The sequence below is a fragment of the Chanodichthys erythropterus genome, chromosome 16, assembly GCF_024489055.1.
Source record: "Chanodichthys erythropterus isolate Z2021 chromosome 16, ASM2448905v1, whole genome shotgun sequence".
Classification (NCBI taxonomy): Eukaryota; Metazoa; Chordata; class Actinopteri; order Cypriniformes; family Xenocyprididae; genus Chanodichthys; species Chanodichthys erythropterus.
Genome location: NC_090236.1, coordinates 40,481,130 through 40,509,105, shown reverse-complemented (window position 1 = coordinate 40,509,105; position 27,976 = coordinate 40,481,130). Strand labels below are relative to the sequence as shown.

The 27,976-nt window shown below is 36.0% G+C and overlaps 3 protein-coding genes across 3 annotated transcripts; all 3 read right to left on the bottom strand.

The window, feature by feature from the left end:
- Positions 1-17: 17 nt before the first annotated feature.
- Positions 18-1,665, bottom strand: LOC137003845 (uncharacterized). Its single transcript, XM_067364103.1, has 5 exons — positions 1,571-1,665; positions 928-1,070; positions 713-824; positions 347-523; positions 18-258 (listed from the first exon to the last, which is right to left on the bottom strand). Exons 1-5 carry the CDS (start codon positions 1,663-1,665, stop codon positions 18-20), a joined length of 768 nt encoding a protein of 255 aa, XP_067220204.1.
- Positions 1,666-2,939: 1,274 nt separating this feature from the next.
- LOC137003688 (lymphotactin-like) lies at positions 2,940-4,058 on the bottom strand. The gene is made up of 6 exons (XM_067363935.1): positions 3,983-4,058; positions 3,765-3,879; positions 3,632-3,670; positions 3,486-3,526; positions 3,304-3,415; positions 2,940-3,114 (listed from the first exon to the last, which is right to left on the bottom strand). Exons 1-6 carry the CDS (start codon positions 4,056-4,058, stop codon positions 2,940-2,942), a joined length of 558 nt encoding a protein of 185 aa, XP_067220036.1.
- A 14,081-nt stretch (positions 4,059-18,139) lies between these two features.
- ccl20l (C-C motif chemokine 20-like) lies at positions 18,140-20,765 on the bottom strand. Its single transcript, XM_067363661.1, has 4 exons — positions 20,566-20,765; positions 20,289-20,406; positions 18,740-18,817; positions 18,140-18,557 (listed from the first exon to the last, which is right to left on the bottom strand). Exons 1-4 carry the CDS (start codon positions 20,633-20,635, stop codon positions 18,482-18,484), a joined length of 342 nt encoding a protein of 113 aa, XP_067219762.1. The 5' UTR covers positions 20,636-20,765; the 3' UTR covers positions 18,140-18,481.
- Between the last annotated feature and the right edge of the window lie 7,211 nt (positions 20,766-27,976).

The window sequence follows — 27,976 nt, the reverse complement described above, 5'->3', positions numbered from 1 at the left end:
ATCTAACACAATCTAAACTAAGGGTCTGAGTATCTTTGCTCCGCTTTCAAACAAAATCTGTCAGTAAATGGCTCATTCATAATGTTTGATTCCTCTTCCTCCAGCTGAAATGTCTCTGTGGTTTCAGTAGATCCTCTCCAATCCGGCTCCAGTGTGGTTCTTGTGTTGGGAAATTCTGTCTTGCTTTCTGTTCTGTGTTTTATGTCTCTTAGGCTCTGTGTGTAATTCTCTGGTGGAGAGCATATCTGAATTGTAGAGCTGTAAATAAACAAATTTAAATGTAGTAATCTACTGATATTTTTTTTCTTTCATTCTTTTTAATTCAAAGATCTGTTTATCATGTTACCTCTGAGCAGATTTTGCATTTGTGGTTGATGTATTCTTAGGCGCCGTCGTCACAAATTGATGATCTGTACTTGACGCTGACTGAGGTTTCATGTTTTCATCCAGGTACTTCACTGCTTTAACAGCCCATGATGAGGAGGGATCTGAGCAGATTGTGTTCCCTTTGATTGTAAGAAACCTACAGAATGAAACAGAACATGCAGTCAAAAAATACTTCCAGTTAATAAATAAGCAGAAATATATATCTATCTGAGAGATATGTGTCAATATCTACACCCATATAATCACTTGTTTGTAGTATTCCTCATGTGTCTGCTCAGTGAATAATGTTACTACACAAACCCTGCCAAACTGAATGGATTCTCACCTCACAGCATCCACAGGGAACACGGGTTTGCACTGGATGCTGAAGCTACACAGATTCCTCACGGGAACTTTAGTATCTGTAGTATTTAGACAGGCTGAACCTGTAACAGCATCTGCTGAAGAAAGAATAATTTGTCAGTATTTTGAAATGAATCATTATTAATGAAAGTTATTAGTATCAATAAATCCAGTGATGACACAAGGATGTATTTTGACCTTCCTCCTCTTCCTCCCATGTCTCTGTGGTTTCAGTAGATCCTCTCCGATCCGGCTCCAGTGTGGTTCTTGTGGTGGGAAATTCTGTCTTGTTTCCTGTTTTTTGTTTTGTGTCTGGAGTAGAATATATCTGAATCGTAGAGCTGTAAATAAGCAAATTTACACATTATTCATTTTATGACTTTATAATATCTTTAGACTAAACTTCATATAAATACAAAATAGTGATCTTAAAGAGTGATAAATTGCATTTTTTTTCTTGAACCTTGTAGTCCAATTTCATGAAAAACACATTTCTTCAACAAACAAGTTAATTTATTGGTAAATTATTTGGTAACACTTTACAGTAAGGTTTCGTTAGTTAACATTATTCAACTACTTTAGTTAAAGGTGCACTATGTAATATTTTCTGTCTGCTAGAGGTCTATTCAAAACAAAGGTGTAGTTTGATGACGCCAAGTTTGAGCGTGGAATCTTGGGACATGTGATCTCCACCTCACAGCCGGTGCAAAAGAATAGGGATAGGACTCGGGAAGAAATCATGTTCATGGATGTGATTATTAACGTTACTGTAGTGTGAAGCAGAGCAGGAGCGAGTGTTGTGGAGCTGAACGAGGAGCTGGAGCGATTGATCAACACACGCCTCACGAGCAGCGGGACTTTTATTATGTCACGGTCACCGACGCCGCTTCCGCTTTTCCGGTCACGAGTATGAGGAAACGCAGCTCTGTTTATCATATTAGATACATTTGGGAGTGTTGAAAATGATGTTATAACGTTACTCTGTGCGTTCGCTCGGCGGCTGCTGTGAGACACTGTTACACACTGCAGTAAGATAGATCCATTTTACAATATCAGATTAAATGCTGGATGATTGTGTTGATAAATGACATGCAATTCATTTAAAACGTATTGTATGATGGAGAAAATGCTGTATTACTGTTACTAAAAATAAAGCTGCATCTGATTATGCTACGTTAGCTACTTCACACAATAGTGTTTTTCTCAGAGGCATGGTAAAGCATGAGACTCACAAAAAATTTATTTTAAACAATAAGACTAATCATGTTGAGCTATATAACAATAATTAGTTTTCTGTCTATAAATATATCAAGACAGTCAAAACATGTAAATATTGAAGCGTCTTTGGTGTTTCCATGGTTACTACACAAAAAAAAACGGAAACTGAGGGTAACGCGGGTATGACGCCATTGACAGGCGACTCCTCACACGTCCCGGAGCCTTGGATAAAATTGCAATTTTCTCAGGATTTACAAATAGTTGGAAACATTTGGGATATTGTAAGTACTCAAGTGAACAAAATATATAACACTGGCCTAGTGGTTTTTGGATATTTTACTGCAAAATTCTTACATATTGCACCTTTAATATGAACTAACAGTGTACAATACTTCTACAGCATTTATTAATCTTAGTTAATGTTCTAAAAAAAAAAACATTGAAATTACACTCTAAAAATGCTGGGTTATAAACAACCCAAGTTAGGTTGAAAATGAACAAACCCAGCGATTGGGTTAAATGTTTGTATTGCTTGCTTAAAAGTAACCAAAAATATGTTGGAAATTAGCATTTATTAATATGTTTAAGACATGAACATTTATTAATAAGTTTAATGAGTAAATTATTGGAAAATGGAAATTATTCCTGCCTCTTTTTATAATTATGTGTCTGATTTTTAATTTCCAACCTATTTTGGGTTCATTTTAAGCCAGACATATAGTCATTTTTAATCAATAGTTGAGTTAAATAAAACTACCCAGCACATCGGTCAAACATTTAACCCAATCGCTGGGTTTGTCAATTTTCAACCCAACTTAGGTTGTTTTTATCCCAGCATTTTTAGAGTTTAATTTCAATGTTTACTAGTACATTATTAAAATCAAGAGTTGTATTAGTTAACATTAGTTACTGTACTGTGAACAAACATGAACAAATATTATTGTATTGCAAAGTGTTGCCAATTATTTTAATTCACAGGTGTGTTTATCATGTTACCTCTGAGCAGATTTTGTATTTATGGTCGACATTGTGTTAGGAGCCGCTGTCACAGATCGACGAGCTGGTGCTGACTGACGTTTCTTCTTTTCATCCAGATACTTCACTGATTTAACAGCCCATGATGAGGAGGGATCTGAGCAGATTGTGTTCCCTTTGATTGTAAGAAACCTACAGAATGAAACAGAACATGCAGTCAAAAAATACTTCCAGTTAATAAATAAGCAGAAATATATATCTATCTGAGAGATATGTGTCAATATCTACACCCATATAATCACTTGTTTGTAGTATTCCTCATGTGTCTGCTCAGTGAATAATGTTACTACACAAACCCTGCCAAACTGAATGGATTCTCACCTCACAGCATCCACAGGGAACACGGGTTTGCACTGGATGCTGAAGCTACACAGATTCCTCACGGGAACTTTAGTATCTGTAGTATTTAGACAGGCTGAACCTGTAACAGCATCTATTTTTTTTCAGTATTTTGAAATGAATCACTGTTAATGAAAAGGTTATTAATGATGACGTATTTTGACCTTCCTCTTCTTCCTCCCATGCCAGCCCATCCAGCTGAAATCTTCTCCAAGTCGCTGTCACAGATTGACAAGCTTTACTTAACCTTGACTGATATTTCTTCTTTGCATCCAGGTACTTCATCGCTTTAATGGCCCAAAGTGAGGAGGGATCTGAGCAGATTGTGATCCCTTTGACTGTAAGAAACCTACAGAATGAAGTCAAACACAGTGTTAGAATGTTATGATCACTGACGGGTCACTTGTTTGTATTGTTCCTCATTTCTCTGAATGGATTCTCACCTCACAGCATCCACAGGGAACACGGGTTTGCGCTGTCGTGTGTAGCTACGCAGATTCTTCACGGGAACTTTAGTATCTGTAGTAATTAGACAGGCTGAACCCTTAAAAATTTCATCTGGAGATAAAAGCAGGACATTAATGTTTGAAATAAATTAATGAAAAGTTATTAGCAATGAATCTAGTGATGACACACTAACATGAGAATGTGTGAAACACACCTTGCAATGTGGTTGAGAAGATCTGAAGCCACAGCAGCAGAACTGAAGGCAAACACAACATTTTCCATTCAGCCATTTTGGTTAACAGACCATAAAAAAGATGTTGTGTATATAAGCTGGTCTAGGACTCGTTGAAGGCGTTTCCCTCCACTTTAACGTCATCGGCTGAAGCAATACATAACAACACTAATAACAGAATGCTGGCTATAGAGTAAAGACTGACCATCACACAGAGAAGATGTACAGTAAGTACACAAAAGTCAAATTTACTTTTGCACATTTTTGCACACATATTTTTGAGTAAATTTCACATATGAAACTTAACAAAGAAAATAAATAACTTTAACTTTGCCAGTAAAATGTTTGAGTGATTTCTACTTTGTTGAAGTTTTCTTTGCAATACTTTTACTCGAACAATATAACACTGAATTAAACCACGTTTTTATAGCAATATCTAAGTATATAATACAATAAATATTGTGTAGACACCATATCTACATAAAAAAGTAACAGCATCTGAACACAGAGACCTCAATACTCGGCACACAATGATGATAACATTCGATGGATCGTTTTTGAGTAGAAAATGAACTCCACATGTCACAAACCTAACCACATAAGCAATGATAAAACAGTAAAAATGCAGCTGGAAAACTGTGAAAAATTAACCTTATTAATCATTCATGCCCCAGTGCATGATGGGAAAACCAGTATCAGAAAAGTTTTACTTAATTTCATAACGTTGATATTTACGCTATTATATATAAAGCTTGAATTGAGTACTATTATAGAAATATTTTTTTATTCTTGCATGAACTAACTTTTTCATGTAATATTTACTTCACCACAGAATCCTTTTTATCAGTTTAGGAATTCGACTTATTTAGTGGATGTTAAACAACAAAGGCAGACAAAATGATAATGTATATGTGAGAGAATTATTTAATTATCTATCAGAGGACATCAAACACAATCAACACTTCAACAGCATCTTTACGAACGAGTTTGCTCGCTGCGTTTCCTGATTTTCTAGGTCATGGAGGCCTGCTCTTTTTCTCCAACCACAATCTGAGGGTCTTTTGCAGTTTCACAGCAGATACGTACAGTATATATCAGATCTCTGTGGCTCAAAGGTTCATAAGAAAGTGTCTGTTTATCTCGAAATGTTTCACCTTTGAATGCAGCACATCCTTTTATTTGCGAACAAAGTTTTTACATTATGATTACAAATGTTTGAAGTAATACAAAGCAAATACTAAGTATTGTTCCTTGAGTACGAAGTGATCAAGAGCAACCAGACACACAAAAACACTATAATGAAATAATAATCTAATAATCATTTTAGAGAATATTCTGAAAATATCTTTCAAATTAATGGGTTTTCCAAAGGGGAAAAAAAAGGAAGATGGAAATAAAAGCAACTCAGTTAAATATCTAAAATAGTGGAGCTTCCTTTTGCCAAGCCTCGAATCGTGACAGTGCATATAAGAGACGCGAGAAATGTGGGTTGATGTGGGGGTGAAAGTGGAAGCTTTTGTTTAAACCACATTTCCCAGCTTTTAACACTTCGTTTGAGGTCAAACTGTCATTGCAACCCTACATTTTCAAGCTCAGTTCAAACATCAATCGTGATAAGGCTTTATAAGCCACCCCAGAAGTGAGATGTTTATACTGTGAGAAGAAGCATCAAATATCCACTAGATGTTCAGATACTAACACAATGGCGACCCCTAGCAAGTGAACTTGGATTGATAAATCTTTTACGTCAAAAGAGTCTAGTGGCCTGATTTGGTGTGCCGGAAACAGTGTGTGCAGCTGAGCAAAACTGTTGCATCAGTTCATGCGAGACTCTGAGGAGAAGCACATGGTCTTAACAATCAGACTTCTGTCATATGCTACACAAAACTTCAGACCTGTTTGATTGAGATGATGGCATAACGCTAACATCCAATGAGTGGATAGACATCAATGTGACTTCTCAGAATCAGAGCATACATTTGTTATACATTTTCTGGACACATTCTAATGCATGTGAATATATAATACATAAAAAAATAAATAAATAAATAAATAAAAATAAAATGTGTAATATACATTACAATTAATAAATATAATACAATATATTATTTAGAATTAAATTAAAAAAAATATTTTTAGAGGCAGAAAACAATGTGAGGAAAATGCTGAAACTGGTGCATTGTGAAGCAAAAATAAACAATCTCAATATATATCTCTGGGTAACACAAAAATGTATTTAAATCCTGGGATTTTCCGAGAGCGGTCTACCATTTTCCCAAAGAAGTCTAAAAAGGCAGACAGATAAAGTATCGCATCCTCTTTTTTATGAATGAACGCATGTCTTGCACTCACAAGGGAAGTGCGGTTTCCTTATTTCAAAGGGAGCGGATAACTAGATGGCACATGGAGGATGAAGACAGTGAGTGGAAAAAAGTGCAGAAAAGTACAATTAAAATAGTTATAAGATCAGATATATGTTAATATATTCTCACATGTAAACCTCTTGACAGCGTTAATCTAATCCATTCATTACAGTGATTTTAACACAGTAAAATCTTGAAAATAAATAATGCCATAGAAGAAATATATTTGGTTCATCAGTGCACAGATCTTATAAGAACCATTTTTGTCTCAGGGCCCTATTTCAACGATCTAAGCGTATGGTATAAAAGCGCACAGCTAAAGTGCGCTTAGGGCGTGTCCGAATCCATTTTTGCTAGTTTAACAATGGGAAAAATGGTTGGCACGCCCAGCGCATGGTCTAAAAGGGTTATCCCTGTTCTCTTACTGAGTAATGGGTGCGTTTTTGGTTTTACCAATCAGAGTATCTCCCATTCCCTTTAAAAGCCAGTTGTGCTCATGCCATGGCGGATTCGCTATTTACATGGCGTAATTAGCAAGCGGAAAAACTGTACACTTCTCTAGTGAGGAAACGGATCTGCTCGTGCGCAAGATTAAACCTTCTACGGGACAAGCCAGATTCCACCAATGCATTTTTATCTTTATCTACACAATAATTTTCTTTTACATTGTAATCCTTTTATCTTTAATATTTGGCATGTTTGTGTGCTGCTGCAACATGCATGTAGGTGCATATTGCTTATGCATTCTTTAAATAAAAATAAAATAAAATAGTGCGTCATTGACTTTAGAGCAGGTTTCAGTTGGTCAATGGCGCAGTCATTTTCAGTTCCTCAATATAGCAATACGCCAACAGTGCACCTGAACACACCTCACTTTCAGACCAGAACACACAAAGGTGCTCAAATGGGTGCAAATGCATTTGCTATTTAAACAACATGGCACAGGACATGAAAATGATAACTGCGTCGGGCTGAAACTAGCAAAAAAACACTTGCATTGCGCCGGGTTTATGATAGGATCCAATGTGTGAAGAACATGTAACCTTTTTTCACTATAAAGAAACTTTTGTGGAAAGGAAAGCTTCTATGGATGATAAAGGTGAATCATCAATGCCAATAAAAAAAAGTAATAAAACAAATAAAATAAAATGACTGCATGAGTAAGAAACAACTGAAAGGTATTTGACCATGACATTGATTCTATACCTTATAAAACTGTCTTTCATGAGCTCAGATGAAGAGATTACATTATTTTGGTCATGTGAGGTCTAGTAAAAGTGTAGTAACTGTGTGACTGGAAGTGTTGTGCAACACTGGATTGATCCGCAAGACCAGCAAGTGCACAGGACAGATATGCTAGACGTGATGTGGTGCCTTTATTACAACAACAACAACAACAACAACAACAACAACAAACAAAACAAGCAAATAAAAGACACCCACTATCAGTTAACCTACAAATACTACATATTTACACTTTAAATGTAAATGCACTTTGTTGCATTTGATAGCAAAATATCAAACCAAGTGCAATAATATTAAAGTTTGTTCGGTTTTTATGTTAAAAAAAAAAAAAAAAAAAAAAAAACATTGGATACACTATCATTCAAAAGTCATTAAGATCTTTTAATGTTTTTCAGCTCACCAAGGATGCATTTATTTAATCAAAAATACAGTAAAAACTATAATTTTGTGAAATCAAATTACAAACTGTTTTCTATTTTAATATATAGTACAGGGTAATTTATTTCATTGATCAAAGCTGAATTTTCAGCATCATTACTCCAGTTTTCAGTGTCACATGATCCTTTAAAATTCATTTTAATATGCTGATTTGCTGCTCAAGAAACATTTATGATTATTATCAATGCTGTAAACAATGGAACCCCTAGTGGTCGAAAAAAAATATGAGATGGGAGGAAAAAATATGATTCAAACTTTTGCATTATCTCTATAAAGAAATTTTGCAAGTGAACGCAAAGTTTCTTCTTGGGGGAACGCAAACATTTGCGAGAGTAAACAAAAGCATTGCCATATAATCTCATATTTCTTTCCATCACTATGTTCCTTAAAGGGTAAACTGATGTGTTGTTTAATACTTTTGTGGAAACCATCATACGTTTGTTTCAGGATACCTGAAGAATAAAACGTTTTTTTTTTGGAACATTATAAACGTCTTTACTATAACTTTTGATCAATTTAATTAATCTTTGCTGAATAAAAGTTAATTTTTTGGACACCATTTTGTCTCCTACTGAATCATTTCAGAACTGTTATATACTAATATGGTATATTAAACAGTTTCGCAATGTCTAAGTCAGTGGAAAGCCACAGGTTTTGTACCTTCAAGAGCTCTTGACTCTTGGCTTGGTGAATGGAGATCAGAATGGAAAGTGCAAGGGTGAACATCCCACCCTACAGTCATGATATGAGTGATTCTCTTGCGCACTGAACACTGATGTGATAGATCTCCAGGAGCTCTCATCCGTACACTTTTCTGCTCTGAAGCTGCCCATGAGCCTGTAGATATAAGTACAAACTGCTTATTTGTGTTTATTTATTTGTTTGTTTAAAAAAAATAAGTGGAGTATAAATGTAGGGGGAGAATAACATAGATATATTGGCCAAACAGCAGAACAATCAACAAAAGCTGCAATAAAAAAAAAAAAAAAATGTTTTGACTGACTGGAGGATCGTTCCTTTCATCCATTCCTTAATATAAAGGATTGCATCATCAAATATCTACACCAAAACCACAGAGTTAGCATGAATGCAGAAGGTTGTTTCTCCAGAAGGGAAAAAGAAAATATATCCTAAAAAAAGACACGTTCGGACGAAAATCTGACAGACGGTTCCTCTTCTGATGATTTAAAAAGGGCCGGTGTGAATGTGAGGAGTCAGTGAGCATCTCTAACTCTGCATTGACACAAGATCCCAAGACACAACATGCAGCTCAACCAGAAGATGATGAAGAGTCTCGCTGCCATTGCTGTCATTATGTCAGTGATGATCATGGAGACGAGTGAGTATTTAAGATGCTAATCTTGTAAATGAATCTGTGTGGTGTCTGACTTACAAAAGGAAATCTAATCAAACTGCTCTATTCATTAGATGGACAAAACATAGATATTGAATGCTGCACACGTGTCTCCACCAAGAAAATCAGGGTACCTATAACAGGATTCAGATTTCAAAAACAAAATCTTCCTTGTGTCACAGCAGTCATGTAAGTATATGTTAGATAAAAATGTAAAAAATCTATGTTGTTGTCTTATATGCATTTTTAATGCTGTTTCTAAACCTGTCTTGGCACAGTTTCAACACAACTGAGGGTGAGTTGTGCGTTCACGCTGGCCTCTACTGGGTGAGTGAAAAGGTCAAGAAGCTCACGAAACTTCAACGGTAAGACTGAAAAATCAATGCAACAGTAGCCTATTAAAAATGACAACATGAAGGCTGATTCAAAGAGCAGAGATGTTCAACGTAATAATGCTGATTTGTTCTCTTTTCCTCAGACAGCAGAATATGAACAGCACTGTCTCTACACCTCTCTCAACCTCCTCCCATTAAAAAGATGCTTAGACGGATTAAGATTTGGCTGAAACAGTTAACTTGTTTAAAATACTGCATGTGCATGCTTTATAATATTTATTGTGATGTAACTTGATGTATTTTTTCATCAATATTTATTCGGCTTTCCAAGAATTTTCTCAAATAAAAGCCATTTATTATATGTACTGCTTACAATCTGTTCCTACCTGATACCTGTACAAAGATTAATTGTTCTCAAATAAAGTGGTAAACAAATCTGAATATGTGTTTGTCATTGCGTTAACATTTAAGTAAGTGTTTTTAACAATCATTAAAACTGAGATTTTAATATTGATCCAAATAGTTTATTTGAATCACATAATCATGAAACAAAGCGTAATGTCAGAAACACCGTATCATTCTCATCATGGTCATGAATCTGACGTGGGCGCACTGACACGATTCTCCCTCACGTTTGTTAAGTCATGCTTTCATCTAATCAAACAATAAATCCTACAGATAGGTTGCATTTCTGCACTAGCATCTTGAGCCGGAGCTTGTGAAGGGCTCAATTCAAGACTCACAGATACAAGATTGGCCATAAGGCAAGGCAATTTTATTTGTGTAGCACATTTCATACACAATGGTAATTCAAAGTGCTTTACATAAAGAAGAGCCAAATACATAATAATAATGAAAAACATAAGAAATAGAAATAACAGTAAAAAACGGGAATTCTGCTATCTGGATGGAAGAGATTCAGGGAGTTATTTGTTGTCCGTCAGAGTGGATCTAAACGGATCTTCCTCACATTTAATTCTCCCAGAGCCTAGCTCTACCTGTTAAGGCACTTTGAACTGATACATAAAGTTTCAATCTCCCCTTTTGCCAAGACACCTCATACTGCACCACACAGCCCTTTTGAGATATCTTAACTATGCAATTTTCCCCTTTGGAAAGTGTCCTGACTATAATCCAGAGATGTCTTAACTATGCACCACAGCTCAAATTTCCCCTTTGGAAAGTGCCCTAACCAACGTGTTTTGATTTTCGGAATGTGTTAATCACGTTGCCTTTGCAAGTGATCGCAGTTCCCCTTAGAAACCCTTCCACACACCACAGAGCCAAATTTATCCTTATCCAAATTGACCAAACTTTAACCTAATCACAAATGCTTACTTCCTAAATCTCCCAGCTTTTTCAACCACACAGCAAGATTAAAAATGCATTAAAAGTCGGAAATAAAAAGATGATACATAAAAGATATAAATAAAAACAAGAAAAGGAACCCACCGTCTTTCTTGGGCAAGATGAAGTGAGAGCTGTAAAACCCTGACCTTATCTTGGCTGGTGGGACAGGCTCCATTGCATCCTTTGCCAAAAGGACCCCAATTCTGTTTCGCAGGACAGGGCATCTTTGCCTGACACCACAGTAAATAGGATGCCGCTGAACCCTGGCAAACTGAATCGCGTAGCCAAGTCTGATTTTCCAAATGAGCCAGCTGGATGAGCTGGGAAGCTCTAGCCAGGCTCCCAGTAGTGTCCGGAAGTAGAGGCGTGACACTTACCTGGCACCAAAGATCCTGCGAGGGGTGGCTAAAGATGGCAATTCATTCCTCCAGCGTTGAGGGGCTGTGATACGGTGCATATTTATTTGGACCTGGAAAGACAATAACATCAAGGTAGTATTGTTTAGACCTACAAAAATGTGAAAACAAAAGCATAAATAGGGATTCCTGTTTGTAAAGTTCACTGATACAAATACTCAGAATCCAATTTCTTCGTATTCAAAATATGCTAGTGCTGCTCATCAACTTTCTTCATTGTTGCACTTGCTGACAAATTGCAATATCCATGATTCATCCTTAACGGGGATTATGCTTTTTCACTTTTTTCAATTTTAGTTAGTGTGTAATGTTTCTGTTTGAGCATAAAACGATCTGCAAAGCTCAAAGTCCACTCCAAAAGGAGATAATCTCTTTAACAAAAAACACTTTTCAAGAACTACAACAAATGGCTCGTTGGGACTACAACATGCTTTTTCCTGATCTTGTAAAGTCAAAATGTCAATAATTTAAACAATCCCCGCCCATGGAATATGAAAATAAATAGGGGGTGAAGCCAGGTTGAGATGCGCTAGAGAAGACGAAGACGACCTGCTTTAGTCGCGCGTTGCTGCCATGTCGAAGAGACTTATTTTTAAACTAGACTAAATTTATTTTTAACACTATTGCTGAACTTTACAACCCCAACGTTTATCTGAGCGCTGCACATTTCACAGAGGACAGCTTCCAGAACCAAAGACACTACAATGCTGTCAACTATTCACAAAAGCTTCTCTTGAAAGATGGAGCAGTTCCCACTTTGTCGGGACAATCAGTTGGCACAGTTTCTTCACGAGTGAGGGCCGATGTGCAGTCACTGGAGGGAAAAATAGGTGATGGAAAATCTCATAAAACTTCAAGACTGAAACATACAATGCAACAGTAGCTTATTAAAAATGATAACAAAGACTGAGGCCTATCAGAAAGAGTAGAGATTTAATGAAAGTCATTTATTATACTGCTTACAATCTATATGTTACTATCCAATCTGTACGAAGACGAAGAGATTTTGTAACGTGGTCCAGCAGAGGTGAAATGAAAAGGCTGATGGTAGTCTTTAAATATGACTACAGACTTCTATAACTACATTTTGATGACATCTTTCAGAGTACGTACACAAACCTGGAGTGGCATGGTTAAGTTAAAGGAGTATTAGCCTATACTCCCCACCGGACCATCTGAAGTCTTCTTGAACCTCAGACATCAATTTCAGTTGTTTTATGATAATGGAAGTTCGACTTGTAAGTAAAAGTAATGATTCATTTCAAATTAGTTTTGCAAATTACAAATATTTGTTCCAGAAAATCAAATTTGATCCGTAAGGGATTTCTCATGTGTTGTTTCATCTGTAGGTGGCAGCGTTCTCTAACATTGCAAGCTGTCAAGGTAGTGTTGTTTAGACCTACAATAAAGCATAAATAAGGATTCCTGTTTGTCAAGTTTATACAAAAACAGAAAATTGAATTTCTTCTTCTGATCTGAAATATGCTTCTGACGCATTTGCTGACTAAACAACTTAGTATATCCATGATTCACTGTCCTCACTGAAGTCAGACATTTCACAAGACCAAAGTACATCCTCAAATGTTTTTTTCCTGTGAAAAATGACTGCATCACTGACTGAGAGTCTTCCCTTTCATCTGTTCCTGAAGCAAACAATTACACCATTAAATATATATATATATATATATATATATATATATATATATATATATATATATATATATATATATATAAATAAAAAATAAATAAATAAATAAAAAAACTGTGGAAACACTGTGGAAATCACGTCACCTATAACAGGATTCAAACTTTAGAAGAGTAAACCTCCCTGGCCTGTGTCACTGCAGGCATTTATGTATAAAGAATATTTATTCTCACCATTGTGACTTTTAGTTTCTAGACCTCCACCTTTCGTGATCGTTATCCTTATCGTTCTTGGTGTGAAAGTGCCTTAGAGATAACAAAAGCTTTCTATCTCAAATAAATGTTGTCCTTTTTCTGAAGGATGATACTGTTCTTCTGTGCCCTATATATAGTCTAGTTTAATTAATAAAGATGTTTTTCTGATGACGGTCTCTGCTTTACACGATCTATGCACTTATAACGTCATTCTCGTCACGTGGTCACTTTTGAAGCGCGCGAGCCGTTATTTGACTCCAGACCGTCGTCTGATTTTGTCTAATCAAACAAACAACACACATTTTTGACAAACTGTCTACAAACGGTTAGAAATGGGCTCGTTTTTCTCTTCTCCTCTGTCAAAACAACTGCCTTACGTGTTTGATCTGACCGAGTCTGAGCGCGAAGAAGGTCAGTGACTGACGAGCTCACAATCGTGTCGGTTACACCGGGGCTAGCCGTATATATTTCCTTCGTTTACTCGTTATTTTAAGATGTTTTACAATATTCTTATTTGTAAATCACTAGAAATTGATAAGCTAATCTAAAGAGTACACTAGTTTAGTGTAAAGATAGAGCAAGTACAGAACTGTAGAGAAAATGAATAGCCGCCATTTTTATTTATTTGGTTTAAACTGACTGGCTAAATCAAGCTAGAGATGATGGCATATTATTTAATGTGGGTGACTTGTGTGGTTTTGATTTTTACTTCAGCCTGGAGGAATATCATTTGATGAATTGTAAATTGTTTTTTATCTGTGTTTTGCAGTCGAAGAACAACAAGATGGTATTTTTGCAGCATTGCATGCATGTAATTTGGCCATTTGTGAAAGCATGTATCGGCAGAATGCTCTCGCCAAACTCGAGGAGGAGAAGTTTAAAGGTATGAGTATCAGATTTTCTAAAACATTAAAGACATTTCGGGGCTCAACGCTCAATTCTGGCCGTGTCGGGCCAATGGTTCAAATTTTTTACTTGCCCCGCAAAAATTTTCACTGGCCCCACAACAAAAAATTAATAAAGTAAAAGACAAGAAAATGGGCCTATAAAATGAGCATAGTTATTGTTTTCATTGTCTTTGTTACATTTAACCTCAATAAATAGGGTTATGACACCAAAAGCTACTAGATTAACTCACTTATATTTTAAATGTTGTTAGACAAACAGTAAGTAATAAAATAGTTAAAATCAAATTACAAGTAATAGCGCAAATAAACACAACAGAACAAACATATACATGAAATAAATGGTGCTTTTCAAGTTTTTCATCATTAAACTTTATTAAAGTTAATCAGTTACAGATGCATAAAAATGTTTTTAATGGTAAAAATATAATATGTTAAATACTGTTATTTGAAATTATTTAAAAAATGAAGACACTTTAAATGTGAAATTAAACCCGCCAGTAGGTGGCAGCGAATCACTGTTAATGAGCGAATCATTGAGATTCAGACGATTCATTTAAATGGCTGATTCATTCAGGAAGTGTTGCTCAGAGACGTAAAACAATTCTGTGGACTTTGGAACTATTTTCGTTGGCGAAACAGTCAATTTGGTGTCACTTGATATTAAGTTCTTGTTCATTAAACTGTACGCTGAATAAAATAAATATCACATTTATAATCATGCTAATATTTGGAGAAAAACGGTGCTCGTTGTGTAATTTTGTTTAACTATATTATATAAATATAAAATATATACAGGGACATTTTTGCCCCTGATCTTGAATTCTGGGGCATTATAAATGTATTTTAATAGACTAAATCACGCAGTGAAAGCGTGCAATCTAAATATGCACGCGCACTACCTTATGCGTGCACTCAATGGGTGAATTTTTGTTTGTTTTTTGTAAAGTGAGGGACATAATCGATAATATCAAATCATTAAATCAACAATATATAACGCACACCTCTACTGTCCCGAGCATCGTTCACAATGGCCCCGGGCCATCGGGCAGCCCTTATTGCCGAGCCCTGCATTTAGAAGTTTGCCTCACACTTTCTGTTTTGCAACCAATGCAGAAAGAGCAGATGTCTAGAATCCCATCATAGGTCTAAGCATAATGTAATGTCAACCTGTTTTTCAGTGTACAGACGTTACTGGAGTGGAGTGGTTGAGAAGCTGAAGGATAAATACCCCCAGTGGACTTCTAGAGACATCTCGAACCTTAGATTTCATTTTGAGGTTGTTACTGAAGATTACAAGTATCTTCTCCACTTCTGTGCCCTGTAAGTGAACTCTTACTTTCAGTTCCCAGACGGAGATGTGTTCAGGACTGACCCTTGAGTGTGTAACACATTTCAGCTCTAGGGGGCAGCACTCACTAACATCACAAGATTTAATTCTCCACAAGTCACTAATATATCTGATTATTTGAATAAAATAAGTATTAATAATCTCTCTTGTTTCCATCATGAACTCTGGGACAGCGAGGAGCTGCTGGAGATCTTTCAGGTGGACTGTTCTCCTGAGCAGCGCAGAGCGATGTTTGACGCTGCAGACACTCATCAATGTGGCGCCATCAACTTTGAGGGGTTTCTTGAGGTTATAAACTTTTTCATTATGAATTTTTGCAAAATTCTTTAAAGGGTTAGTTCACCCAAAAATGAAATTTCTGTCATTTATTACTCACCCCCATGTCGTTCCACACCCATAAGACCTTCGTTCATTTTCAGAACACAAATTAAGATATTTTTGATAAAATCCGATGGCTCAGTGAGGCCTGCATTGACAGCAAGATAATTAACACTTTAGGATCATTACTAAATCAACGTCTAAATCAACGTCACAATCAACGTCTTTATTCAACAATATCTAGTGATTGGCGATTTCAAAACACTGCTTCATGAAGCTTCCAAGCTTTGTGAATCAGTGGTTCGGAGTGTGAAAATCATGTGATTTCAGTGAACGATGCTTTGTTACATCAAGGAATATACACTAACAAGAAGCGACACTCAATAGAGCGTTCCATTGCAACACCGGCACCCAGCAGCAGCCCTGTGTTTCCGCCATTTTGGGGTGAAAGCGAGTCGGCAGTCCACTAGCTTCAGCTGTTTTGTTAAAAAAGAAAATAAAAAGGGCATTAAAGCTGAAATCCAACCGGAATGATGACAACACAGAATAAAATACTATCACTAATGATCATCAAATCCTTTTTACAGTTTATTTTACACACTTTGTGTTTGTCTTTTTTCACAAAACCTTTGCTTGCTAGAAACCCAGTCAGTTTGGGTTAAAATTCTTTAAAAGGCTTATAAACACTGAATTATTACCAACATATGAATTTAAATTAAGAACATGCATCAGAAAAATTGGGAATGTTGGACAATAAATATATGAATATAACAGCTTGATTTTGCAGTGTTGTTTAATGTCCGTTAAAGCAAAAGTGTCCAAAAGTGTGAATTATGGGATAACGGACACAGCAATGCATCATGTGTTATAAGATCGTTATGTTTGGAGCGTGATCCATTAAAACATACAATATAGCCTATTTAAATTCAGACATATTATTACTATTACTCCACTAGGTCTGAAATATATTGTTCGCTGCAAACATGATGATCTTAAATTTATTAATTATTGATTTACTATTAATAAATGTGTAAAGTTGCATAAAATGGAAATATTCAAAAAAGTAGGCTAACCACGTTACCTCAGATGGATGAATGGTTGGATTCCACAACTGGTAAAATAAAACATATATAAGACAATACAACATTTACTGTTGGAGCCATATAATTTACTGGTGACTTAATTTAAAAACTGTTCTATTGCGCTTCTGATTTGGCAGTGAAATTCACCGATTTTGGGAGTGTAAGATGTGAAGGATTCAATGGTCTGTTTAGTATTTTCACCCCATAATGGCGGCCGTGCTACCGGAGCGCCATCTAGTGGATGTTAGCCAAAAAGTATTAAAGTGTCACCTCTCTGGTTCTATAATCTTTGGTTACATCATAAGTGTTTCGAAATTTCAGTGGTTCACCACTGGGAGGCGTGACTTTGGCAGTTTGATACGTGCTCTGAACCACTGATTCGAAACAAAACATTCGTAAAGCTTCAAAACTTAATGAAGCATTGTTTTGAAATCGCTTATCACTAGATATTGCTGAATTAATTTGTTATTTTGTTTTTTTGCCGCACAAAAAGTGTTCTTGTCTCTTCATAACATCGAACCACTGTAGTCACATGAACTGATTTAAATATAACTTTAGTAGCTTTCTGGGCATTGAAAGTGTTAATTGTCTTGCCGTCAATGCAGGCCTCACTAAGCCATCGGATTTCATCAAAAATATTTTCATTTGTGTACTGAAGATGAACGAAGGTCTTACGGGTGTGGAACGACATAAGGGAGAGTAAATAATGACAGAATTTCATTTTTGGGGGAACTAACCCTTTAACATCTATATGTCAGTTTGACTAGTAAGTGCAGATCAGAAGTATTCAGCAGATGATTGTTTCATCTCTCTCTTTTAGCTGATGAACAATATGAACTTGAGGACTCCTGTACCGAGGCCTGATGGGATTGAAGAGAACAGAGATGAGATCATGGCGGCGTTGTCTGATGTAGCAGAAGCTCACACCTTCACACAGATGAGTTTTGGTTTGTTCTAAACTACAGTGATTGTTTTGTAAATTGTTTTATTCTATTCATCTGTGTTCTGTTAACTCTCTCTCAAATGGGTTTTGTCTTTTAAGTGGCGAACATAAAAAATTACACTTTTTTTTAACTTCAGTTTTTATTTTTATTTTTTTTCATCTGTACAGCATCTCAGACTGAATTATAAATTTTTTGTGATATAAAAGTGAGAACAAAAATATAGTTTCATTAAGGATGATTAGTCAGAATAGAAGTCAAAGTATGATATATGTTGCATACATAATTTTTTTTTTTTTTTACTTCAGTATTTCATCAGTATTGCTGTTTAAGACATTTGTACAGCATCTCAGACTGAATTATACATTTTGCGTGATAGAGAAGTGATTACAGAAATATAGTTTCATGTTAAGGATGACTAGTCAGACTAGTAATTCCAGTAATTAATGTAATCTGCCGTCATATGTTTGTTTAAAGCCATATTTTATGGGCTGCTGGTGGTTCTGGGAGGAGTGGTGAGGTGCTGAGGCCCGTTGTCTGTCAGTTTAGTTATTTTGGACCTGTAAAGGAAATGTAAATACAAGTCAGTGTTATTTTGGCCATCATAAAATAACAAATGAATTAGAGTCTGTGACTATTTTCTGCTCAGTGATCACAAATGTTACCTTGAATGTTACAATGATACATTTGCCACAAATATGAGGCGACTTGTTTTAAATGTCACACACTTTATCCTTCTTACCTCAGAAGAGCAAGCGCTGCTCTCACCCACTCATCGTTAACGCTCGCACAAACCTTCTTGTTGTTCTTGGTGAAGAAACTTGAAGAGAAAAGTTATGAAAATTTATTTTGGAGACAAAACAATGATGGCAAAACTGTTTTATTCTCTTCTGAAGGTATTGTAAAACATGATATGATCAGTAAGTCATGGCAACATATATTTTTACATTACTTCAACTCATCAAAATAATTTACACAGTTTTTATAAGTTATATGAGATTCAACTAAAAAGTCAGTTTAATATCATTTAAGTTGAATAGACCTGCACAGTATTTATTAAAAATGTAAGGCAGCACCTGAACTTAAGTTTTTAAGTTAAAAATAAGTGGAAATATTTTACAGTTATTGTGATTATTTATTATTTGACACAGTTGTCAGTTTTATTTTCATCAGTGTAAATATAGATGGGATCAAAAGTCTGAGACGTAATTAAAATTTTTATTTTAATAATACGTTTATATATTGTACACTACTACGAGGTCAGTATTTTTTTTAAAGAAATTAATACTTTTATTCAGCAAAAATGCATTAAATTGATCAAAACTGGATATTTACAATATTATAAAACATTTATAATTCAAATAATTTATCAAAGTAAAGTATATATCATGATTTCCACAAATATTTTAAGCAGCACAACTGTTTTCAATATTCATAATAATAAGGAAATTTATTTATGAGCAAATTAATGAGCACCATATGTGCTTATTATAATGATTTCTGTAGGATCATGTGACTTGAGTAAAAGCAAGATTTTAAATTGTAATAATATTTCACATTATTACTGTACTTTTGATCAAAGAAATGCAGATTTGGTGTGCATAAGAGACTTTCAAAAACAAAATCTTAATAAACTTGAACTTATGAACAATTGTGTATTATATTTATATATAATGTATAGATTTTAATAACATTCAAAAGTTTTACGGTAAGATTTTTTTTTTTTTTAAGAAATGCATAATTTTATTCATCAAGGATGCATTCAATTGATCAAAAGTGAAATTCAGACATTTATATTGATATAAAAGATTCTATTTCAAATAAATGCTGTTCTTTTGAACCTTTATTCATCAAACAAAAAAAAAAAGTATCACATGTAGCAACACAACTGTTAACAACTGTTCAACATTCATAACAATCAGACTTCTGAAGGATAATGTGTTTGTTTCTGAATTTCTGACCAAATAATTGTAGCCTTGGTGAGCATAAGAGACTTATTTAAAAAAAAACGCACTTTTGAACGAACCTTCGAAATGTTTCTTATTATAAGTTATAATTTTATAACGCACTTTTTTAAACTTCCTTAAAATTATTTTGAATATTTAGTGTTAAGTCTCTGATTTTTCTATGCATCTGTATGACTGTATGCCCTTAGTTAATACTGTAGGGTTTTTTTGTATCGGCTGTATGCCCTCATATTTAAATGTATGGTTAAATGTGTCTATTTTGGTATAGTGTGGGTAAGTGGGTGAACCCTGACTCATTCCTGCGGTCAGGTCACAGCGACTCACATGATGGCATCTATGCGGCACACCTCGCGGGAGCTCTGCTCGATGAAGCCCTTGATCAGCTTGAAGGGCAGAGGGGTTCGAGTGTATTTCACACAGCAGGCATAGTTCAGCGGCCCATCTGACATGACACACAGCATCTTTCTTATAGTCATAGACCCACATAAAATAGCTCTGTTTATATAAATAATGGCCATTAAAAAGCATCAGAAAAATCGGCTGAATTCACAGCAATGCAAAAAAATCAGTAAGACCTCATTTGTATTCATAATAAGCTTACATGCTGCTGGAGTGTGAGGGAACAGGCTCAGAAGAATACCGCTGATGAGAGTGATGGTCACCAGAGTCATTATGGAGCGCGTTTCAGTCAGGCGGAGATGTTTGCAATGGCAATGCAGCGCTTTATATGTTTGTGTGCGATAAGATCAGTTACACGTGTATCATAGAATCACAAATCAGATGCAGGCTCCAAAATGGGGACAGCAGCCACGGAAAAAAGAGGACAGGAAAGCCAATATCACCGATATTACAATGCTTACAAAGCAAGTCCCAACCACAGATGTGCAGAGTGATCTAAGACGGTTTCCTCTAGTATCTTGAGCACTTACGCACGTCCCATGTGAGAAGCCGCTGTGCATGTGCATACATTTTGCATTATGATGAATTTGTTGTGACTGACGTAAATTAAAATGCTCCCTTCACAAGATGTAATATAAGTCTCTGGTGTCTCCAGAATGTGTCTGTGAAGTTTCAGCTCAAAATCCCCCACAGATCATTTATTATAGCTTGTCAAATTTGCCCCTATTTGGGTGTGAGGAAAAACACACCATTTTTGTGTGTGTCCCTTTAAATGCGAATGAGCTGCTGTTCCCCGCCCCCTTTCCAGAAGAGGGCGGAGCTTTAACAGCTCAACAACAACAAAGCTGGAGAATCTCGCAGCCAAAATGAGGATTGTCAGTAACGGTGTTCAGCCTTACATCGTTCAAACTGGAGTTTTGAACAATGTAACCCAAAATTCTAGGGTTTGTGATGTCACTAACACAGGAAGAAGCTCGTTGTAGTCCCTACCAGCTGTTTGTTGTAGTCCTTAATAAGTGATTTCTGTAAAAGAAAATATCTCTCTTTGCATTGAACTTTGAGCGTCGTAACTTTGCAGATGTTGTTTATGCTCAAACATTACACACTAACTAAAGTTAACTCCCTGAGGTCTGAAAACGCGCCGGCGCGTTTTGCAGGATTTTTTTCACATTGCAGCAAAACAGACTTAAAATACTCCTTCATTTCTTGTCATAGAGCAGACATAGAGCAGACAGTCTCAAACTGTCGGCCTGTGGGCCATTTACGGCCCGTCCTCCCCCTCTACCCGGCCCGCAACTAATCTCAAAAATAAAACATAATCCGGCCCGCTAAATTATTATTATTATTATTATGAAAAATACTTCCACTAAATGTTAAAAACTAATAATGTATGTAACAATGAGAGCTTTTTATTTTTTTGGCAAAATAAAGTTGATATAGCTCCAGTTTTTTGTTTATTTCTGACCCCTCCACGCCACAAGTTTTGCTGGTTTAAATTACATATTTTTTTATTCCATGCACCTTGTTGGATGTGAGAAGTTGCACCAGACTATTGCAATTAATAGTATTATATTAGTAATAGTATTATATAATTATATTACACTCTGTAACAATGAGAGAGACAATGCTGATTACATTTTACTATGGTAAATAAAATATTTATAGTATAGACCATTTCAAGGAAGTAAACAAAAACAAACGCGCTGCAATGCTACTGCGCATGTCTGGTCCTTAAGCATTTCCGGTGGCGCCATTTTTAAATCACAAAGCTGTCAAAACAAAATGACTAGTGCATATTTTTTAAGTCTAGCTAAAACAGAACAGTTAAGATATTTACAAAAACTAAAAATAGATGATAACGTGGAATTACCGGACCCTTTAAATCAAACACTGAGGCGACAACTTTTCACTCAGAACGCTAAACGTTTACCTGAAGTAACTTATCCAGACGTGTATCATTATCTAGTTGAGACAGAGTGCGTCTACACGAAAGAAGCAGTAAAGGCATATCGTAGTCTGGATGCTTACAATTACTTCCTTAGTGGAAAAGTTGGAAACATTTGTTCCTACAATGTGGACGATTTTTGTCTTGTGTTTGGTGAAGTCGGGGCAAGTCAAACGTTGTCTAAAACATACTCTGCGTGGTTCGTTGCTAAGGTGACCGGGGAGGTTATTAGTGGGCATTGCACTTGCATGGCCGGGTAAGTTTGTACGTCTATGCAAACAAGACGTACTGAATTCTAGTAGTAAACTAATTGTTGTGTTCCATTATTACCTATTACATACGTAATTATTTCATACGTTTCGAAATGTTTGTGGTTAGGTTAGGTGAAGTGTGTAGCCATGTTGCTGCGATTCTCGTTGCTGTGGAACAGTGTGTGAGAGAGGGGTTCAATGCTCCCATCTGTGACATCTGAGCCCTGCATGTGGTCACGAATAAACAAGAAGGTGCATGCAATTCAATGCTGGCTAACGTGTTTTTTATTCTATTTTTTATTAAATTCTAATTCATCACATCCTTTGCGAAAATTAACTATGGTTTTACTACAACAGCAAACAATATAATCCCACTTTGTTTTAGATTGATCCAAAACCAGTGGCAGACATTGACTTTTCCAAGCCTGTCAGACAAAGGCCGGTTCAGAGTAGGGAGCCCGTCACATCTACCATAGTCACACCAGTCTCACCAAGCATGCTTTTTAGGTCCTTGAAGGTAAGGAAACATTTGCAGAAACCTGAAAAATTACAATATGTGCAAAACACACGACACTAGTACCGTCTGCGTTAATTGATGTTTATCATATGCGATCTGAAATTATCGAGTATTAAAAAAAAATCACACACACACACTACGTGATGTAACGTTAGTCTAGTAGGTTAGACTAGTGCGCTTTTATTGTATATTGTTGTATATATCTTTATTGAAAATTGTCTTTAGACTGCACGCTTTCACTGTGTGATATAGTCCATTTAAACATTTATAATGCACCCCAATATTCAAGATAAGGGGGTAATAGTACATCTGTATGTCTTTTATATTTATAGAATTAATATCACATGAATGCCGTTTTCTCCAAAAAATAACATGATTGCAAATGTGATATTAATTGTATGCAAGTTCAAAAACAAGAAGTTAATATTTAGTGACTTACATTTTAGATACAGTATTCCCTATTTTCGCTCCATTTCGCCAAAGAAAGCAGCAGGAGACAGGACTGATTTTTGTCTGAGCAACACACGGCGTTGAATGAACGAATCGTTTGAATGAATGATTTAATGACTCGCACTTTAAGCTTTGTTCCTGAATGAATCAGCTGAAACGCAATGACTCACTCATTGACAGTGACTTGCTGCCACCTATTGGCGGTATTAATTTTAGTATCTGTTCAGTATTTTTATATTTTTTTTTAAGTTTCAAAATATAAATATTCAGCGTTTTATTTAAAATATGATTTATGCAGTTGTAACTGCAGTTTAAATACGCACATCCCTATTATATATACACAATGTTTAACACAATATGTAACTAGATAGTCATCAGCATATGTACATTTACTCTTAACGTGCAAAGTTGTGTTTTTGGAAAATATCTGTAGTGTCATGTGCTACTCAAAAAATATGGACTATGACGTAAATATTATTCCCATTTCAGAATGAGATCCCAGACTGTGCACTGTTCACCACTATAACTTTTGGTAGTGACACAGACACTGCATCTGAGGGAGAGCAGGAGAGCACAGGCAGGGTTGATAGTCTGACTGCAGCTGAGGCAGATTCTAATATGGAAGCACAAGTGATGGTTCAGAGTGACACACCTTGTACTGACAGCATTGTAGATGCAACTAACATGCCAAAACCCCTTACACATCTGTTTGATGAGAAGCATAGTTTGCTGTCACAAGCTGAATTACAAAAGGAGTTGGATAAAATCATGCAAACCATCCCTGCTTACTTTAGTGAACTGAATTGTAACCATCTCCAAAAGAGTACACTGGGTCAGTCCTCTTGTAAACAATGGTTTGAGCAGAGACAGGGCAGAATCACTGCAAGTCACTTTAATGAAGTGTTAAAATGCAAGACAAGTCATGTTAGCGTGACATCTAAAATCATGGGTTACACATCAAGCAGAAATACACCAGCCTTAGCTTGGGGTAAGAACAGTGAAAAACTAGCTAGAGAAGCCTTTACTTCAAACCAGATGACTTGTCATGACAGCTTATCAGTGGAAGAAGTTGGATTGGTAGTAAATCCAAAGTTTCCTCATTTAGGCGCCAGCCCAGATGGAATAGTTCATTGCAAATGCTGCCCACCTTCTACACTTGAAATAAAATGCCCCTTAAAATATTCAAATATGTCCATAACTGATGCTATTAAGAGCAAAGATTTCTGTCTAGGGAAAAACTTTGAGCTTAAAAAGAACCATGCATACTATGCACAAGTTCAGGGGCAAATGGCATTGTGTGAACTCAAAACTTCTTACTTTGTCATTTGGACAACCGAGGACTGCCACACTCAGAAGGTAGAGTTCTCTGAAGAGTACTGGGCTCAGATCAGGCCAAAACTGGATCTCTTCTACAGACAGCACATTCTCACAGAAATTTGCACACACAAATTGAAGAAACTATTTCTGATCGCAGAGACTTCCTGTTTGTGTAAATGTAGGTCTGAAACCTCTGTCACACAGTGCTCTGTCTGTCACAAGGTGTTTCATCTGAAATGTGTAGGCTTAAAAAGGCATCCAGGTGAGCAATGGTTTTGTTCAGCATGTTCACCATAATCTACATAAATGTGAAATCACACACAGCCTTCTTAATGATCTGTTAAAAGTTAATTTAATTGTTGTGAAATATCAAATGCAATCAAAAATTCAATCAAATGCAGTACAGCAAATGTTGTAATTAACAAATGTTTAATAATTGCAGATAGTTAGAAAAAAGAATTAAAGAACAAATTTATATACACAATATATACAATGACACATTTCATGTTTTAAATGTGCCACCAATGTTAATACTGTACACAATCATTCAATTAATAAAAAATAAAAGGTTTCTAATCACTTGTTAGTGTCTAATGTGTCTTTTTCTACTGAACTAATGACTTGTCCAAATTAGATAATGCAGAACATACCAGTAGTATTTTATCAACAGTTGCCACCGTGTCTTTGCGTCTTCGTTTGACCAAGTTTATGGGGAGTGTTTGTCGCAAAATGCTGTACTTTTTAATGCGGCCGATAGCTCTTTCCACATGAATTCTCATCCTTGACATGTGACGTGACACAGACACTTCCTGTCCTAAAAGCTGCGTCTTTCCACGGGTTGAAGCTGGTATAAGTAGCTGGACTCCTTTCGCAGCAAAATACTCAGGGAAACTGAACCCTCGGTCAGCCATGACAATGTCTCCCTCTTCCAAAAGATCAATTAAACCAGATGATTTGGTGATCGTTTTGTCACTGGCTCTCCCACCCCAAGACTTAGAAAGAAAAGTGACTGACCCTGTTGGACTGATGCCAACCAGGAATTTGATGGTGTTGTGGGACTTATAGTTGGAGTATGTCACCGCTCTTGCACTTAGTGATGTTGGTCGGTCAATAAAAATTTCGCTGCAGTCTATGATACACCTCACTGAACTGAATGGGGGGCTTTTGAACAGGCCAGGAAGACTCTTTTTAATCTCTTCCCTGGAAGGCCAATGTACTAGAGAGCTGAAACGCTGTGACATTACGTCTAACCAGTCATGAAATATTGCAGAGATTGTTGCACAACTGCAATGAAACCTGTAGGCAAGATCTTTATGCGTGAGGCCAAGTCTCAGTTTCATCAAGACCAAGTAAAACTGGAGAGGTGTTGGAGGACTCAGCGTTCTCGGACTCCAAGCAGTGGTGAGATAAGTCAGAAGTGCGAAGAACACTTTGGATGAGCGAAGGCCAGTGTAGAAGTGAATGGTTTGATCATCTTTTAAATCCACGTCAGATTTTAGTTGTTTTCTTTCACAGGTGAGTGTTTGTACTTTTGACTGTAGGCTTGTCACTTGGTCTTTATAAGATGAATTCAGGTTCTGCATTTCTTCTATATCCCTCATAGTGAGATCAGTTCCAACACACATGTCATTGTAGGACTTAACTTCTGTCACATCTATGTCCATGTCCTCAACTTCCTCAGTGGGCTGAACTCTAATGCTTGTCTCAGAGACCTCCGATGCTCGTCTTAGAGACCTTTGATATCGGTCCATCTTTCTGGAGTTGTCAGGTCTGTGAGGAAGTTTTGATGGAATGTAGTCTGGACTTAGAGGGTCATCTGATGGCTTGCCTAAAGACAAAAGTAGAACAACATAATTGGGATAGGCTATAGATTTCACACATCACTGGTTGAAGATCGATGATGACAAAGACCAAGAATGGTGAACAAAACATTAATTGTGTTAACACAATTTCATTCTAGCAGTGAATTTTTAATTATGTAATCTAAAAATAAACTAGCTAGCTATCAGTATGACCACTGTATACTACCCTGTAAAAAAAAAAAAAAAAAAAAGTAAATATTTTAGGTATCATGAACAATTAACATTTTACAGTGTTTAATTATTCTAATTTATAACATTACTATTTTTCACAAGTTCATAAAGCACAACGCTGTTTTTGTGGTTTGACAAGATTAAAATGTTCAATAATTAACAACTAACCAACATTAATATTCATTTAATTAATATTTAACTTAACCAGGTTAATGTGCAATATTAAAAAAAACTTATTGTTTAACATAAATAACAGTCGTGCATTTCGTAATTAACATTTAACAAAATAAGTGTTGTAAAAATGTTGTTTATCGTTCTTTTGTGAAATAACGCTGTTATTGTTATTTACACAATAAAACATTATTGTTAAGTGTTACACATTGCATCTGACAGCTAGTTAGACAATGATTGTAAACTGCTACTTTCCTAATTACAGCCCACAGAACATTTAGAAATGGAATGGAAATAAAAACCTGGCTTTTTCACTAAACGTATCAAAACGCTAACGTTAGCTATCTCGTTAAGTTACATGCTATATGAAAACAATGACGGAGCCACAATGCTAACTCAAATTATGATTCATCATACTATAGTCTATAGTGAACGTATAGAAATACAAATAATTCAGTGAAATAAATGTTTACTTACCAGAGATAAAATGTGTGCTACATATCCTAGAGTTGCAAGTTGGTATCCAGCCTTCTCTCTTAACTGCTGCAATCCAGGCGTCGCGTTGCGTTTTGTTTTTCGGAAATCTAAACGCTTTAATTTCAGAAAGCAAGTTAGTTCCCGGCCTGAGAGAGCATCCAACCACCGAACAACACGGTCCTAATTTTAATTTGGACATTTTATTCTCTGTAAATTGTCGCAGTAACACCGAACTGAAGCGCCTCCCGCCAATGTTTAGAATGTGCGCGCTAACTAACCGGAAACTTCCGAGGACCAAAGACGTCACTTCCTTATTTCGACGAATAGCAGTTGAAATGGTCTATAGGTATAAAAACATTTTAGTTGGCCTAATGAAAGTAAATGAGAAATAATGCAAAGGAAAGTAAATTTTCTGAAATGTTGCGCTTTTTTTTTGCGTTTGAATGTTAATA

Excerpts from the sequence above, each read along its gene's own strand:
- LOC137003688 (XM_067363935.1), bottom strand. The coding sequence starts at position 4,058 with ATGGCTGAATGGAAAATGTTGTGTTTGCCTTCAGTTCTGCTGCTGTGG. Across the intron at positions 3,527-3,631 it reads ATCACAATCTGCTCAGATCC|ATTTCAGCTGGATGGGCTGG; the intron begins CTCCTCACTTTG and ends GACTTGGAGAAG. Across the intron at positions 3,416-3,485 it reads ATGGGAGGAAGAAGAGGAAG|ATGCTGTTACAGGTTCAGCC; the intron begins GTCAAAATACGT and ends GAAAAAAAATAG.
- ccl20l (XM_067363661.1), bottom strand. The coding sequence starts at position 20,635 with ATGACTCTGGTGACCATCACTCTCATCAGCGGTATTCTTCTGAGCCTG. Across the intron at positions 18,818-20,288 it reads TGCCGCATAGATGCCATCAT|TTTCTTCACCAAGAACAACA; the intron begins GTGAGTCGCTGT and ends TTTCTCTTCAAG. Across the intron at positions 18,558-18,739 it reads GCAGCGCTTGCTCTTCTGAG|GTCCAAAATAACTAAACTGA; the intron begins GTAAGAAGGATA and ends TTTCCTTTACAG.
- LOC137003845 (XM_067364103.1), bottom strand. The coding sequence starts at position 1,665 with ATGATAAACAGAGCTGCGTTTCCTCATACTCGTGACCGGAAAAGCGGA. Across the intron at positions 524-712 it reads TTCCCTGTGGATGCTGTGAG|GTTTCTTACAATCAAAGGGA; the intron begins GTGAGAATCCAT and ends TTCATTCTGTAG. Across the intron at positions 259-346 it reads AATGCAAAATCTGCTCAGAG|CTCTACAATTCAGATATGCT; the intron begins GTAACATGATAA and ends GTTTATTTACAG.